The sequence below is a fragment of the Cynocephalus volans genome, chromosome 9, assembly GCF_027409185.1.
Source record: "Cynocephalus volans isolate mCynVol1 chromosome 9, mCynVol1.pri, whole genome shotgun sequence".
NCBI lineage: Eukaryota > Metazoa > Chordata > Mammalia > Dermoptera > Cynocephalidae > Cynocephalus > Cynocephalus volans.
In genome coordinates this window covers 89,047,072-89,064,826 of record NC_084468.1, presented here as the reverse complement: position 1 = coordinate 89,064,826, position 17,755 = coordinate 89,047,072, and the positions used below count along the sequence as shown (strand labels likewise).

At 38.7% G+C, this 17,755-nt stretch overlaps 1 protein-coding gene and 1 pseudogene across 1 annotated transcript in view; one reads left to right on the top strand and one right to left on the bottom strand.

Annotated features, from left to right (window-relative positions):
* Window positions 1-17,755, top strand: part of SLC39A8 (solute carrier family 39 member 8) — a 71,181-nt gene that overhangs the window by 10,562 nt on the left and 42,864 nt on the right. Inside the window, exon 3 of the mRNA XM_063107988.1 lies at window positions 12,585-12,747. Coding sequence (XP_062964058.1) covers window positions 12,585-12,747 — 163 coding nt within the window. The remainder of the gene's footprint in view (window positions 1-12,584; window positions 12,748-17,755) is intronic.
* On the bottom strand, window positions 1,167-8,953 carry LOC134386329 (mitochondrial import inner membrane translocase subunit TIM14-like; annotated as a pseudogene).

The window sequence follows — 17,755 nt, the reverse complement described above, 5'->3', positions numbered from 1 at the left end:
ACTTACGCTCTTTCTACTGTTACTTCTCATGCTGAAGAATACCATCACGGGGGCTGGTTTATTTTCCAAAAACCCAAGTGCCTCCTATGTCATCCAAGTGCCTCCTGTGTCATCTAAGTGCCTCTCTATGTCATCCAAGTGCCTCCTGTGTCATCCAAGTGCCTCCCTATGTCATCCGAGTGCCTCCTGTGTCATCCAAGTGCCTCCCTATGTCATCCAAGTGCCTCCTGTGTCATCCAAGTGCCTCCCTGTGTCATCCAGTGCTTGAACGTCACGGTAGAACTGATGCCAGTTTCTTGAAGCCACAGGGAAGTCTACAATCATTTGGAGCAGGAGGTTGTTCTCTGTCGATGTTCCTGTCTTGAGTAAGGAAAAGAAAATTATTATATTTTTCCTTGCTGAAGCAGTCCCTGCAATAATCAGGACTAGCTCTAAAACCCAGTATTAATTCCTCTACAAGCTATTTTTCAACTTAACAATGTTATTTTCTGACTATTGACATTTGATACCCAAAGCAATATTGTGAGGGAATTAGGACAGACATATCCCCAGAAACTGAGGCAAAATAAGTCATTTGGTAAAAGTCAGACCAAGTGCCCATATTTGTCTGGGAGACTAGAAGTCCCAATTTTGACTCCTCAGTTCTCTTCCCTTGTGGTGATTTTTATTTATTTATATATTTATTTATTTGGCGGGGGGAAGGGGGAGGTTGGGGGGTGGCTGGCTGGCACAGGGATCCAGTCCTGGACCTTGGTGTTATCTGCACACTCTAACCAACTGAGCTAACTGGCTGGAGTCCCCTTGTGGTGATTTTAAGCACATGCTGTATTAGTGAGTCCACTGTGCTATGAATAACCCTGAACATGGTTTTTGTGCTTCACTTTCTGTGTGTAATTGCACCATGGAAACGTGTGAATGCCTATTCCATTTCCTCATCTCTCAGTCACTCCTCAATCCATCGTGGTCTGGCTTCTGTCCTCACCACTTCCTTGAAATTATTCTACACAAGGTCACCTAGACCTTCTTATTGTTAAATACGATGGATGCTTCTAGTGCCTTATGGGTAACTTTTTATTTTAAATTGTGGCTCTGAGGCATTTTATTATAAAAAGTTGGTACTCATATACATAAACTATTATGAACTTAAAATTCATCATACATTTACTTCATTTTTTAGCATGGTCTTCTAGTGAATCTTTAGTTTCATTGATTTTGGCTGCTGTATAAGGAGATCCTCTTTATCTGGGTGATTTAAGGGCATAATTTGTCAATGAGCATCTCTTATCTTTCCTTTACTGGCAGGAAAGCTCACAACTATTAATGTTAATATTAATGTAGTATTAATGCTGCTTCCCATTTTGTTATTTTGGGGTCAAACCCACCACTGTAATGGCCACCACTGAAAGCAGATTTTGGCAGACTTTGAAAAACTTGTTTTACTTAAGACTCCGTGTGCTTCGTGGCTTGCAAAAGATAATGGCCTGCAAGTCCTGCAGCAGCAATGGTCAGCCCAACTGCTATCACTGTGCTGGCCTCTACAATAGGGAAAAGGGTGATTCCCTCTCTTTGAAAACTTCTTTTGCCTCTGGGCAAATGAAGTCACATTAAAGCTCAATCAAGAGCAATGGAAATAAGGTTTCACGCCTCTGGCTTGGTTCCTGTTCCTTCACCAGGAGCGTGATTCATCCCAGTCCAGGGCTGAGGCCACCAAGTACATGCCTTTACCAGAAAGCCGCGCAGCAACCACCAGCAGGCAAAAACCACCCAGGCACCGGTGCCCTATTGTCTGTTAATTTTGATCGTGTTGAGTACATCCTACTTGAAACACGTGCTTTCCTTTATTGCAGTCATGTCTGCCATGTTTTTCTTGCCTCTCTGGCTGCTTCTTTTCAATTTCAGTTTCCTTTACTCATCCTTTAAATATTAGTGTTTCTCGGGGTTCCATCTCAAGCCTTGTCTTTTGATGTTCCACACTCTGTACAGCCTCAGTCACTCTTATGGCTTGGTTATCTAGTGTAGGTTCTTTCTACGTGGGTTGACTTGGTTCCCATTTCTCTCTTGATATTCAGTCGTGCAGCTGCTGATTGATTTCTTATTCTTTCCTCCCCAACTCAACAGGTCTAAACCTGTCCCAAGTAGAACTCATCAGTTCCATTTCTTTCTCCATCAAGACCTTCCAGTAATCCTGTTTTGCCCATCTCAGTGATAGTCATCACCATCTACTCACTGGGCTAAGCTGGGAAACTGGATGCCATTTATTTATTTTTTTGTGGCTGGCAGGTATGGGGATCTGAACCTGGATGTTATTCTTGACTCCTCTTCTCTCTCTCTCCCCTTCACATATCAAATGCACAAAGGTCCCATCACATTAACTTCTGAGTATCTCTCATTTAATCTCTCTAAACTCTGGGGTCCTTTTTTGTGTCACAAGGAATTTTACCTACTTTTTGGGAGTAGGTGGAGGTGACATCACACAGTGTGTCTAGCCATTCTCTCTTGTGCCTGGCATGCTGTAAATGTTCAATAAATGCCTGCTGTGTTGCTGCTGCTGCCCTCTGCAACCAGTCTTGCCCCATGTCTCTCTCCATCCTCCACATTTCTGCCAGACTTATATCTCTAATACGCATATTTGAGCATGTCACCATTCTCAGATGGCTTCCCATTACTGTTAAAATAAAATCCGAAATCCTTGCTTGGCATTTACAGTTCTGCAGCATCTGTTCACACTCCATATTTCTCCGACCTTATTTTTCCCTTTTCCTTCACATCTCGTCTTAGATGTTGCTTTCTCCAATAAGCCTTTGACAATCCCATTACTTTAGGGTGGGTTAATTACCCTGGCTTCTTCATGTTCATGGATCTTACCCTAGCACTTAACCAGGCCATGCTGCAATTATTTATGCTTTTATCTGAACTCTGCAATGGTCAGTAAGATCTGTGAGGTTAGGGACTGGGTTTATCTCGAGCACCTTCTCTATTCCTGTAACTACTTGTAACACCAAGGTCAAGGGTTTGTTTCCCCGGATGCCCAGTTCCCTGTTTCCCATCCTACCATCTGGCCAGCTGGCCAGCTGCCATAAACAAAACAAAACCAAACCAGCCAAACAAACAAAACAACAAAAAAAGGAATGTCATATTGTGTCATATCCTTGTGTAGTCTATTCGCATAACTAACATAGCTTCTAGCATATGGTTGATGTTCAGGAAATATTTGTTGAATGAATGAATGCTTGATAAATAGCTTGAATCTTTTCAACAATGAGTTTTATACCAACATAACTTTCTAAGTTAGTTCAATCAACCTAGATGCTTCATTTAATTAAAGGTAACCCAGCAACTCCTTTTTTTGATGCAGGTCCACTAAAAAATAGCATAAGAGAAACAGTATGTTAATGTTTAACCCATGTGTTGTCTGGGTAAAAGGAAATAATAAAGTTTTATTACTTTTAATTTCTGAATTTTCCAGGATTTTTTTCTCCTTATTTAGACTTGGATTTTCTCCATAGCCCATAGCTATATTTTTAGGGCAACTTGGAAACACTGGTTCAGTATTAGCTTATTTGTAGTATCAGGGCCACAGTGAGCTGATTCTGGGAAAAGTCTCACAGAATGAGCAGAAAAACTTTTGGCTGGAAAACTCAGCTTTTTCAGAGGTCCTGAAAACTGATTCTCAGGTTATTGATTTGTATTTCTGAGAATTATTCAGACACTGTGTGCTAGTTTCTAATCCCCTTTTATCCACCCCCTTTCCTTAATCTATCAAATTAGTGAGTATTTATAAATTGAGTGTTTTATGCATCCAAAGCCTAGTTAGGGGTTGAGGAAGATAAGAAAAGGAATTTCATCTGCTCAGTGTTTATGATCTTACTGAAGAGATATCCATTTTCATGAACACAAGGAAACACACAATGAGTGCTAAACAAATTCTAAGGGTGTAAGAGTCTGGAGAGGAAGGGGTGAGCATAGTAATATTTGGAAGAGGTAAATTCCAAATGGGGCCTTGTATGACAGACAGATGTTGGATGGTTTGAGAGGAAGTGCATCCGAATTCTAGGTAATGGTTATGGGGGATGCAGTGTCACAGTCCGAGGAGAATACAAGACTTATTAGAACTGTTTGGTTAGAATAGAGTTCATGTATGCTTTTAGAGTATGCTAAAGGGGGAAAGGAAGATTAGAGACAGACAGATAATTGAGGTTTTTAAGTGTTAGGACTGTAGACTCTTGGCAGAAGTATGCACTGTTGAAAGTTTGTGTGTGGGGGTGGGGGGTAGGCAGTTTGGGTAGAAGAGCAACACACTGATGGAGATGCTTCAGTAGAAACAATCTTATGGGTTTGTAGGATAAACAGGACAAGAGGTGTATTCAATAAGATTAGATTAAAAGCTCCTAACTCTTCAGTTAAGTGTCATAAAAGATCCCTGTCTGTGTGTCATTCTTATGTGCTATGTTCTCAAACTTTTTGATCTCAGGACTCCCTATACTCTTAAAAATTATTGAGGACACCAAAGAGCTTTAGTATATGTCATTTACATCTAATATATACCATTATATAAATTAATGTTGAGAAAACTTAAAAATATTTAATTTATTAAAAATAACAATAATGAACCCATTTCATGTTAACATTTTTAAAATAAAAATAACTGTATTTTCCATGACCAAAGAACTAGTGGGAAGAGCAGCATTGTTTTACATTTTTGCAAATCTCTTTAATATCTGGCTTAATGGAAAGTTGGATTCTCATATCTGCTTCTGCATTCAACTGTTGTGACATAGGTCATGTATCCTCTGGAAACTCCTTTGTTCACTCATAAAAGAGTGAGAGTGAAAAAGGAAAATACAGTTTTAGTATTATTATGAAAATAATTTTGACTTTGCATATTCTCTGGCAGGGTCTTGGCAACCCCCGGGGGTCCCTGGACCATGCTTTGAGAAGCACTGTGCTAGAGGCTTTTCATATGATTGGCCCAGTCCTTGTATGCAGAGATAATTTGGCTTTGAAGGATGAGCTCATTCCTTGTGATCTCTCCCAGCCCTGAGCTGGAGAAGAGGCATGGCGGCCACACTTTATCCCCGGAGGGACTGAGTGGGAGGCCTTGGTGAGCAGCAAGGCAAAAAAGCCTTTTGATCTTGTCAGCAAAGGGGAGAAGGCCCATGATACTATCTCGCAGGTGATGGAAAGGAAGGTGGTCCCTGCCACCTGGAGGCAGGGCAGGGTTGGGAAGTCAAGAGTCCAGACTGAGTGTCTGTGCTCTGACAAAAGCTTTTCAGGGTGAGAAGGGCTTGAGAAACTGAACGTGGAATGGGACAGGGCTGGGAAACTTGTCAGTCGCTATGAGGAAGTCAGAAAACTTTTAAACCTTTTTTAAAAACCATATTGTAGCTTTTAAATTTTCTTTTTCTTTTTTTCTTTAGTAAAATCTTAAAAAAATTCCAACCTGTCTTAATTGTATTTAGGGGAACTTAGAAAAAGAGATTAAAATAAAAAAGAAAACTGTGATTTAATTTTATTTTTCTAAATGAAACAGGAAGTACATTGTTTAAAACTTTGGCAGATATAGAGAGGCAGAAAGGAAAAAGTAAAAATCACCCATAATTTCACCACCCAGAGATAAACACTGTTAACATTGTGGAGCATGTATCTCCAGATTATATTTAATCTTATTGATAGCAGTGGTGTCATTCTATACATATGGACAATATGAGGGTACTTCAAAAAGTTCATAAAAAATAGTATTAAAAGATAATATGAATCTGTCCACAAACTTTTTTTGTGTGTGTGGCTGGCTGTACAGGGATCCAACCCCTTTTTCTATGGACTCTTCGAAGTATTGAAGTACCCTCCTATGTAATTTTTTTCCCCTAACAACACATCATAGGACAAGATGTTTTTCTCCTTTAGATAATATACTTAGTAAAGGTGCTTTTCATCTCCTTTTTAGGAAGAGTTTTGAGAGTGTGTGTGTGCGAGTGTGTGCGTGCGTATGTGCGAGTGTGTTGTGCGGGGGACGCATCAGCACCAGGGTGGCAGTAAGAAATGTAAGAAAACCTAGGGGAAAATTAATTTTGGGGAGACAGTTGAGGTTACTTGATTAGTCACATCTTAAACATAGAGATTTCTTTGAGAATTCTTTGCTCAAGCCTTAGAGAATTCAGTCTTTTACCTTGATAAAATAATGAGTAAACTTTGAAGAGGAATTTGAGAGGGAAAAACTTCAAGAGAAGGATCAAGATGGTGATTCATCTTATGTATATATTGAACAATGTCAAGGAGGTTTGGAAGTGAAACTCGAGCTCCTTGTAACTAAGGTTAGGTGGTACCATTTTTGTGGCAATAACAAATCTTGAAGTGATTTCTTCAGGCACTCCTGCTTTGAATGCTCCTACTGTAAGTGTGGAAAATCCAAATCACCAGTTCCATGACATTGTTCAGTGAAGGGACAAATTAATGGGATTGGTTACTTGTTTTGAGGGTTGGAAATGGCCTCCCAATTGGTAAACTCAAACCACTGTTTAAAATTTATATACTTTATTTAAACTCTTCTTGTGGGATCTTGGCCAGTTGCCTAATTTGAAACACTCCTATGTATGCTTCACTTTCTGAGCTTGATTTCTTTTGCTTTTTTGTAATTTTTGTTTAGGTTACTATTATGAACTTAAACCATTTTTGCAGTTGGCTCCAAAAAATATTATGATGACAACTGAGGGGTACATTTATTTGCTAATTCATTTATTCACCATGTGTTTACTGAGCACTACTGTGTGCCAGGCACACAGTATTAGTAATATTAGTATTAGTAAATACTTGGTAAATACTGAAATCTTTGAGTAGATATGAGCTCAAAAATTCCAGAGGTTTCTTTCTCACTAAAGAATCATTTTGGATCTTTGCCATATTCTCCTGTAAATACATTCCTAACAACCTGTGGCCAATTGTGCTGATCTCATAATTGTATAGTTCGGTGGCGGTAGCTCAGGTGGATGGATCAACAAGCTGGCTCCTCTGCTTGAGCTGCAAAAATATTGGATTTAAAATAGTAACAAGGAAACAAAGCATTCAGGATGGCATACAGCCAGACTTCTAGGTTTGAAGATCCTGTTACAGGACTACTTCAAAAGCATGGTGAGAAAACTTGGCTGATGTTTAAATTGTGGGATTGTTTTGAGGTCTCACTCTGGGTAAAATCCTAAATATGGTCTAAGAGTAACAACTTTATGACTCAAGTCACTATTAGGGGTAATAAAATACACTCCCTGCCAGGGTATAAATGTTTCTCACTTTCATTATTTGAGTTCTTCTCAGTGTTCAACCAACCATCACATCGTAGCCAGAGTATTGGTTTAGAAGTCAGAAGATACAAGATGACATAGATTTGAATTTTGTTTTTTTTTTTCTGGCTGCTGGCTGGTAAGGGGATCTGAACCCTTGACTTTGGTGTTATAACACTGCACTCAAACCAACTGAGCGAACCTGCCAGCCCTGCTGTAATTCCACCTTCCTTTCAATATCCTCCCCAGACTTTTATGGTTCAATGAATATTTGAGGAATGACGGAAAGAATTAATGCAATGTGTAGTATATTTACATGGCTATTATACTTGGTATTGTTAAAGAAAAACAGAGCCTGACAGCAGTTAAAATGGTAAAAACAGATTGTACTCAGGAACTATTGCAATAAGGGTGGCAATAGTCAGGGTTCTCCAGAAAAACAGAAGTAGTAGGGAGTGTATATATATATGTGTGTATATATATATACTGTATATATATATACTGTATATATATATATAGTGTATATATGTATGCACACTAGTGGCTGGCCAGTTAGCTCAGTTGGTTAGGGTGTGATGTTATAATACCAAGGTCAAGGGTTCGGATCCCTGTACACCAACTGCCAAAAAAACCCCAAATCCAAAACAAACAAACTATGTGTGTGTGTGTGTGTGTGTGTGTGTGTGTGTGTGTGTGTGTGTATGAGAGAGAGAGAGAGAGAGAGAGAGAAAGGGAGAAATTATGAGGAATTGGCTCATGTGATTGTGGAGGCTGAGAAGTCCCATAGTCTGTCATCTGTAAACTGGAGATCCAGGAAAGCCCATGGTGTAATTTCATCTAAGTCCAAAGGTCTGAGAACCAGAGGAGTCAATATGGAGTAAACTCCAGGTTCTGAGAAGATGAGATAAGGTGTTCCAACTCAAGCAGTGAGGCAGGAAAAAAAGGGCAAATTCCTCCTTCCTCTGCCTTTTGTTCTATTCAGACCATCAACAGATTGGAAGATGCCCACTCACGTTGGGGAGGGTAATATGCTTTACTGAGCAAACTGATTCAAATGCTAATCTCAAATGGAATTACCCTTACAGATACACCCAGAAATAATGTTTCTGGGCCAGTGACTGGTCAAGTTGACACAAAATTAACCATCACAAGGGAAAAAGAGACGTCAGTATGGAACTGGGCTAAACTCTGAATACAGCATGGACAAATGCGAATTTATAGCCAAAGAGCAGCGTGGGGGTCAGTAGATGGAAAATTACTAAGAGGAAACATCAAGGGTGGGGGTGGGGGATTTTGGCTAAACAGACCTAACAGGATTCTTGCTGAAGACAGGTCAGGGTGATGAGATACTGAGGGTGGGGGATGAGGAATTTGACCAGATATTGAGGGGTCATCAGGTATCAAGGGGGGGGGATTCTCTCTAAACTGACTTGACAGGTTTCTTGCTGAAACTGGGTGATGCAAACCGCTCAAGGGTGGATGCCAAGGTCAAGGTCTGGGCTGAGAAGAGCCTGCCTAAAGTTTACTCAAGGAGAGAGTCTTTCTCAACATCTAAGCTGTGCAATTTCAAGTCTTGCCACACCTCTTGGAATTTATTGTGAGCAGACTTCACTTGTTTAAAATGTTGAGCGAAGGACTTGCCCACATTACCTACCTTCTCCATCCCCTCCCCTGCCCAGCATTCTCGCAAAGACATGTTTGGGAAAGAAGTGGAGAAACTTCTGACTAATCAGAACTGGTGAGGAAGAGGGAGTAGGGGAAGCAGCAGAAATGCATGGAACTATTTGCTAAAATGATTTTGAGTAAAATTTGGGGTCTCATTTATAATATGTGTTCAACCCTCCTTAACTATATTACTACCTCCTTACTTTGGTGATTCATGTATATAAGTCCCATTTGAGATCACCTTAACGTGGCAAGAGACTAGCGCATAGGAGTTTAACCCCAAACATGGAAAATGTCTTTAGGAAAAATGTCCATCCACTGAGCGTAGGGAGTGTGCTGACTAGAGGTTCCCTCTGTTAACACAAAGCTTAAAAGGCCACAGCAGACATTAGGATGGCATGCTTGAGAATAGCAGCATTGTAAAAACAAATGAAGGAAAAGAAGAGACGCTGTCAGTACATAAATGTGTGAAGGAGATGGGCTAAGTGCATGGAGTTTTACTGTTTGGTAACATACTGTTTGGTGTCATCACCCCAAGTTGTTTTCTGAAGAGTTTTTGGCAATCCTACTATTTCTATAACTTATTCACTGCTTTGGAGGTGAAGGGTTGTGCTTGAGAGGGTGATTGCACCTGTAAATGGTTGGTTAAGTGATAAACATTTAAAACTTGTGAGTGGTTCAGTCGGTTTCGTTGCTCTCTGCATCCAGACACTGGCCTCCATCCTGTTTGCCCTGCTCTGGGAGGTGCCACCCTTTCTAAAACAACTGCTTTCTTTTGTTCCGGGCTCAACTTTGTTAAATCAAAGTAAAATAAAAATCAAGATTGTTTGAAGTCAAAATAGACTGCTGTCTGAAATTATTTGCATTTTGCTTTCTGGTAAATAGCTTTTTTAATAAATCAGACCTGTTGTTAATTCAGTTTTGCCACACTATTAGTATTCAGTTCTCATTCCCTTGTCACAAGGCAAGACCTTGAATTTTGTCATCTCTACACCTCCGTGTTCTTCCTGGTGATTGGGCAATTGCCACTGTCACCGTACTATTTTCCATGACTACCTGTCCGGCTAAAATTTCTACAGATCATCAAGATTCTATTAATTATACATTCATTTGACTGCTCTTTTTCTTTTGGCAGCTCACCAGTAAGGGGATCCGCGCCTTTGACACTGGTGCTATAACACCATGCTCTCACTAAGGGAGCTAACTGGCCAGCCCTCTTGTTTCTTTTTTCTTAGTGTATGTAGGAGAGTTCTCTAATGAGGCACTGTGGGCAATTCAGGCATCCTTCAAGGCAGTGACATTCAAACTCTTGACTGCCATTCACAGTAAGAAGTTAATTTTACACTGTGATCCAGTGTATGTGTGCATGATATTATGTGTAACTGATGCTAAAGTTTGACTAAGCAAAACTTATCCTGTTGTGTGTGATATACTCTATGGTTTCTGTTATTTTGTATTTTACTTTATTAAAAAATGATGACTCTGCCTTAGCAAGTGGACTTACTGATCCAGTAATGAGTCACAATTTGAGACCAAAAAATGCTTAAAAAGTCATCAAAGGGCTAGCCAGTTAGCTCCCTTGGAAGAGCATGGTGCCAATAACAGCAAGGTCAAGGGTTCAGATCCCTAGAATCACCAGCCAAAAAAAAAAAAAAAAAAAAGTCATAAAGTTTTAGGAAGTCTTAGAATGTTAATTCTGAGAAGTCTCTGGAGATTATCAATTATCTGTTTTACAGTTAGAGGGACTTGAAGTCCAAGTAGGTTAAGACTTCATTGCAGGGAAAACAGTGCTGCTTTGTGTCTGTGCGGTCACACCTATTTATTCCTGGAATCATGCAGTGGCCACATGGGCTCTGAAGTTTCTGAGTTTAGCTATTATGCTCCTGGGTATCTTCATGGTGATGAATAAATTATACTCACTTTCCTTTCCCCAACTGGCTCTTGAGCTATTTTTTCCCCTCCATTAGTTTATTGTCCCCTGTTCTCAGCCAAAGGGAAGACTGTTCACAGATCATGGCGTGTGCTGTCTCCTTCTAGGGATGGCATATGGCTTCATTATTATAAACCCGAAAGAGGGTGCTGAACAAAGAACAACTTTAGATGCATACTTAAACCTTAAAAAAAAAAATCTAAATGTGCCTTTTCTTTAAGGTAATTGCAATCTTAGCTTATGACAACTGCATACATCTTGGTGTATTTGATGTTTTTTCACTTTTCCTTTACAGACAGTTGTGATCTCCTTGTACCAAAATCTGATTATTTTTAATATCATTGTTTCTGTTGTGAAGGGAATTACAGCACCTTATGGTCAAACAATTAACATCAACATTTGAGTTCTCAATACTGTTCATAGTGTTAGTCAGCTCAGGCTGCCATAATAAAATACCACAGCCTGGGTGGCTTCAGCCACAGAAGTTTGTTTTCCTACAGTTCTGGAGACTGGAAGTCCAAGATCAAGGTGCTGGAAGAGTTGCTGTCTTGTGAGGGCTGTCTTTTTGGGTTGCAGACAAAGCCTTCTTGCTGTGTCCTCATAGGGTGGAGAGAGAGCAAGTGAGCAAGCTCTCTGGTGTCTCCTGTGACAAAGGCACAAATTTCACTGGACAGGGGCCCACTTTTGAGCTCATCTAACCCTAAATACCTCCCAAAGGCCCCATCTCTAAATACCATCCCATTGGGGATTAGGGCTCCAACATAAGAATTTTGGGGACGCAATTCAGTCCATAGCATATAGCTCAGGTCTAAGTGGGGTTTAAGTATTGGCTGAAGTATGCACAGAACTTTCTCAGTTGCACTTACTAAAGAATCTTCTATTTGAATGAATGAATATTTTTCACAATTTATAATTCTTATGGCATTTATTCGCATTTATTTTAGATTCTTCTTAATAATGCAAGTATGTGGAAGATAGTTTACAGTTAAAATGTACCTAAGAGTAAAATAACACCTTTAAAAAGTTATTTTCACAGAGGTTTTTTTTCTAACGCAGATTCTTTTCTTCATTAATAGTTAATGAATTTCTAAACAGCCCAGCACTGTTTTCAAATCTTTATGTAATATAGAGTAACTACCTACCATCACTGAGAATAATACATATTTTAGCAAACTAGTTTGTGCTAAAGACATACTTTAAAACAACTTTACATATTGAAATTATTATTGCTGTCTAGAGGATGGATGAATTTCTTAACTATGAAGCTGTAAGGAACCAGGTGTTTGTCTACAAGAAATGCTATAGAGAGCTACTTCAATAGCTGCCACAAAATACCCAATCAAACTCAAAAAGCATAAATGGAGATGAAAGAGTGAGAAAAGAAAATAGTCTTAAAGCCCTTTGTTTGAGTGCTATTGGTGTGCTTTCTATTTTTTTTTTTAAAGTTCTTGGACACTCCCACTCCCAAACCAGTTTTTATCTTTTGTGTCTACTGTAGGTATACTGTTGATTAAGGAGGTTTTTTGCTATTTTTCTTGTTTCTAGGTTTAAAGCTGCTTGGACTGTGTAACAATTTTAGGGGTCCATACATTTCTGTACTGAGCTTTTATATAAAAAGTTTGTGCTCTATGTCTAGATGAAATATTCTGTCTTATTACAGTATCTTTGCTTGTGTGCACTTACTATGTTAACGTATATATATGTTTATTTTATTTCAGTGCTTATCTGCTGAAGAGATCTTTTCCCTTCATGGCTTTTCAAATGCTACCCAAATAACCAGCTCAAACTTCTCTGTGATCTGTCCAGCAATCTTACAGCAATTGAACTTTCACCCTTGTGAGGATCAGCCCAAACCCAAAACAAAACCAAGTCTTTCAGAAGGTATATTGGAAGCATTTTCTCTCATTTATTTGAAACGTCTGTGAGCCAGTGTGAAATGAAGTTAACATACCTCTTTTTATGCTTTATTGCTTTTAATTAATCTACATAGAACTTCTTGGTAAAATACTTATATTCTGAAAGTATTTATAATAAGAATAATTAGAGCTCATTTAAGCTTTATAGTTATGCTCTTCTATTTTGTAGACTCAATTATACTTAGTACCACTGAAAAACTTTATGAAACTCAATTCTTGATTTTAAACAACATTTTATGCTGTGCATATCAGATTGCACATCAACTATTTGGCTTAAAATTGACCAGTTAATTAATTTCCATTACCTTTTGCTTATCATATTATTTTACAACTTGTCAGTTTATCTGCAATTGTCAGTGAAAGTATAACAGAACTAGCATGCTTCTAGAAATTTTAAGGGACTCAATTATTACTGTTTAAATGTTCATAGATGAAAGGAAATGCCAGCAACTATTTTAAGTGTCTATAATGGTATTGCCATAAATACTGAATTTTTAAGGAATAATCTGCTGTAAAGAAATTTTAAAATAAAAGAAAACAAGTATGTGCTTAATATATAGTTCACACACTTAACCATGTGGGAGAGTACTTTCACCAGTGAGATAAACCAGTTGTTCACAGGTTCTGTCAGTTATACGCAGTTTCTCAGTATCCCCAAATTTTTAACTTTCCCCCATGAGTATTTTAATTTTAATTTTTTCATTCATTTTTTCACTCAATAAATACTTATTGAATGTCATGCAAGCACTTTTCAGTGCATTAAGGAGTCAGTAGTGAACAAGAAAAAAAATTGCATGTTCTCTTAGAGTTTATAATGTGGTAGAGAAGAGAGATTATAAACATTTAAACAAACGAGCAAGCAAATAACATAGTTTCAGAGTGATACGTGCTAAGAAGAAAATAAAGTAGGTAAGGGACAGAAGGTGATGGCCGGTGAGTGTGATTTTTAGGTAGGTCAAGGGAGCTCTCTTTAATGAGATTCCAGCTGAGCAGGGTCCTGACAAGGAGAGGGCATGGCAAGGTCTTCTCTGTGGGAAAGTGTTCTTGGTCGAGGGAACAGAACATGGGAATGAGGTTGGCATGAGCTAGGAGCAGCAAGGAGGCCTATGTGTCTGGAGACTAGTGAGCAGGAGGAAGAGCAGAAGGAGATGATAGCCCTGGGGTAGACCGAGGCCAGACAGGGAAGGCCTTGTAGGAGGTGGTACCTTGATTAGATTTTATTCTGAGTGTAGTGTGAAGCCACTGTAGGGTTCTAAACAGGGGAGTGCCATGAATTTGTTTGAATCTGTAAAAGTGTTCCACCTACAGTTTGAAGAATAGATTTGTAACGGGCCAAGAGTGGAAGCAAGGAGATTGGTCAGGAGGCTATTGCCAGGGGCTGGTGCTCAAGATGATTGGGACTTGGACTAAGGCGGGAGAAGTAGATGTGGGTAGAAGTGGTCAAATTCAGGATGGGTTTTGCAGATTGTGCTAAATGGCTTGCCTCTGGATTGGATGGGGGAGGGGGAAAAACGAGTCAAGATTTGAGCTAGAGAAACTGGAGAGATAGCTGTGCCACTTCCCGGGATTGGAGAAGACTGGGGAGGAACCATTTATTGTGGAGGAAGGGAGCGGTGAGGATCAAGAATATAATTTTTGACAGTCACTTTGAGACATTGACTCCCCAAGTGGAGATGTTGATGTCCAGTAGCTGGTGGCACATGCCCATTTGGAGCTCAGAGGAGAGGTCGAGGCTGAAGATTTGTCATCTTAGAGATGACATTTAAAGATGCTGGTCTGAGGGAGCTCATCTGACATGAGTATAGATAAAGGATACAAAGAGAGTAAAGATAGAGAAGAAAAGGGAAGAATCAACAAAGGAAGTGCTTATCTTACTTTTGGATTCCTTTGTGTATGTATTCTTTGACTCCTCTATATATGAATAACAACAATAACAATGACAATAATAATAGTAATAATAGCCACTTCTTTTGTAGTACTTACTATGTAACAGGCTCTGTTCCAAGGACTTTGCATATATTATAACTATATGATGTAGGCACTACTCTTCCTTTTTTGCAGCTAAGAAAACTGAGGTATAGAGAGTTCAAAGTCATTTGCTCAAAATTACACGACTTGCCTGTGGTAGAGCCAGATTGAATGCAGGTTGTCTTGGCTTCAGAACCCATGTTCTCATTTATAGTCTATATTTATATATACAAAGAATAGAAATCACCAAGAATATTGTATCAATATAATTAGCAACTTTGTGAATAACAATAATTTTGATTTTAAAATAATAGCAATTTTGAACAATTGCTGTTTGTTCAGGCAAATATTTTTGGTAGAGTTTGTTTATATTTCTACAAGCCTGTTTAAATATACCAAGTTACAAGATCAGAAAGGCACCAAATATTTGGACAGAGGACCCAATAAGGAGGGAAATGCCTCTTAGGGTGCCTATTATCTTAGGAATTGAAATGGGGCTGGAGTAGGGTGGGAGAAGATATGGAAAATTTTCTGGGGAGTTAGGGAAACTAACAGAGTACTTCTTACTACTAATCTAAGATGTTTAATTTGACAATATATTGCCTTTTTAGATGTGATAACATAATTGTTTTATTTTAGTGCAGCTGTATGATCTTGAGTGACTTATTTAATGTGACCTCATCTGTAAAATGGATATATACTAATAGTACCTTCCTCATAGAGTCATTGGGAGTAACTGATGAGTTTTATATGTAAGTGCCTAGAACAGTGCCAGGCACAGGGTAAGAATATGTCTTTGATCTTCTTATACTTGTGTTCATAAGTTCACCCCATTCTCTTGCTCCTGTGTATTACTCTTCTTTTCCCACTAAGAAATGATATTTAAAAATAATTAAATGCACTGGATTCTTAATGTAACAGTTCACTTAATACAGAGTCAAATCTGAGCTTGTCCAGAGCAATGAAAAACCAAAATAAAAGCAGATTAAAGGGTTCATGATGCAAGAATTTTATGAACACACTTACATTGACATTTTAAAGGGCAACAAAGTAGTTTCATTTCTCAGAGAACTTACATTTTGTGATTTTTAAAGTTGCCTTTCAGGTGCCTTATAAAATCATATTGATGAGTGCAGTAAACGGAAGGTAAATTAAATTCTGTAGGAGAGAAATTAATTACATTTTAGCAATAATTTAATGGTTGAAAATTGCCTCTTTTTTTTGATGAGGTCACAGAACACTGTTTAATTCAAATAACAGAATTATAGAATTATAGATAAGAATAATAGAATTTTACTTGAGGCATCCTTGAAGATCATATTGTCTATCTCCATAATAAAACCGGTGACATACGTTTAAGCTCCAGAGAGGGTAAGTGGCTCCCTGTAGGTACAACACCTGAGGTGGGATGACAGCCCAGGGCTCCTGAGTCCTAATTTGTTGCTCTTTTCAAGGTATAACAATGAACTAAATGAACCAAAATTTATATGATGGTCTACTTACTAGTATTTTTGTAGTAATAATAAACAGAATTTATTTAAAACTTGCTATATATTCCAGGGACAACATTAATTGGTTTTATTTTATTCTTGTAAAAACTCTACGAAATAGGAGCTATTTTTTATCTATATTTTAAATATGAGAAAACTAAAGTTTAGCGAAGGAAGCAACGTAAGATGCCAACAAAGGGAAGACCTGGGATTTGAATACAAATTCTCCAACTCCAGAACTCACACTGTTAACCACCATTCTGTACAGCTTCTTATTTGAGGAGGGCCAGGTAGAAATAGAAGTTTAGGCTTTCGAAGATTTGTAAAATGGTAATCATATTAGAACCATGTTTTCTCATCTGTAAAATGGGGATATTAATAGTACCTATCTCACAGGGTTGTTGTGTGAATTAAATGAGTCCAAATAGGTGAAGTTCTTAGAAGAATCTTAACTCACAGTGGATATTCCATAAATGGTGATTATTGTCACTAATATTCCTTAGAAATCTATTAAAATCTTTCAGAGTTCACATAGAGGTAGAAACAGATCATTAGAGGAAGTCTTATGTGGATATAGAGAGGTCCAAGGAATATTTTCATACCAAATCATTCTTTGGTGCTCCAGTTGAGTGGAAAAATGGATGTTTCCCCCTGAATAATGTTCTAACAATACAAGAAGGGGAAACGATACAGTATGCATACAGTGTGAAGATTTGCACTCCCACACTTCCCCACGTGTGCTGCTAATGTGTATAAGGGCAGGGAAGGTCGGAAAGAATGCGCAGGCAGATGAGTCGGCATTTTCTTCTTCTTCTTCTCTCTCTCTCTCTCTTTTTTTCTGTGGCTGGCTGGGATGGGGATCCAAACCCTTGACCTTGGTGTTATAAGTGCCATGCTTTCCCAAGTGAGCTAACAAACCAACTGGGCATTTTTTTTTTTTGACAGAGTTCTGGGCTGCACCTTGAAATAGAGCATTCATTAATTCATTTAGCAAGGAATTTGTGTTATTTGCTGGCACTGAGGATGAATAAAACATAGTCCATCTCCTTAAAATCTCACAGTTCAAATGATGTAGATAAATATATAAGTGATAAAATTATTATAACACACATGAAATGTTAGTTGGAGCAGTTAGCTTCGAAGAGCTATGGGAATCTTGATACACAAGGGGCTGCTTCTTATGGGAACCAGGAAAGCTTCATAGAGGAGGTCTTTGAGTTGGTTGGAGAGCCACAGATGATTTTCTCAGGCAGGATAGAAAGGTGTTTCCAGACAGAACTACAAGTGTAAAGGTAATACTGTGTTGGGAAAACTTTGTATTTGGGTAAAGGCCATGTTGAGAAAGGGGTAAATAACACTGGAGAGGTTATGTGGGTGTCAATACAGGGCATGAAGGGGAATGAGATGATTGCTTTTGTGATTTAGTATAAATCTGGAGGCCGTGTCAACTAGGGGGCAGGGATACCAGATAGAAAGCTGTCAAAATACATCAGATGAGGGGGTGAGCGATGATGA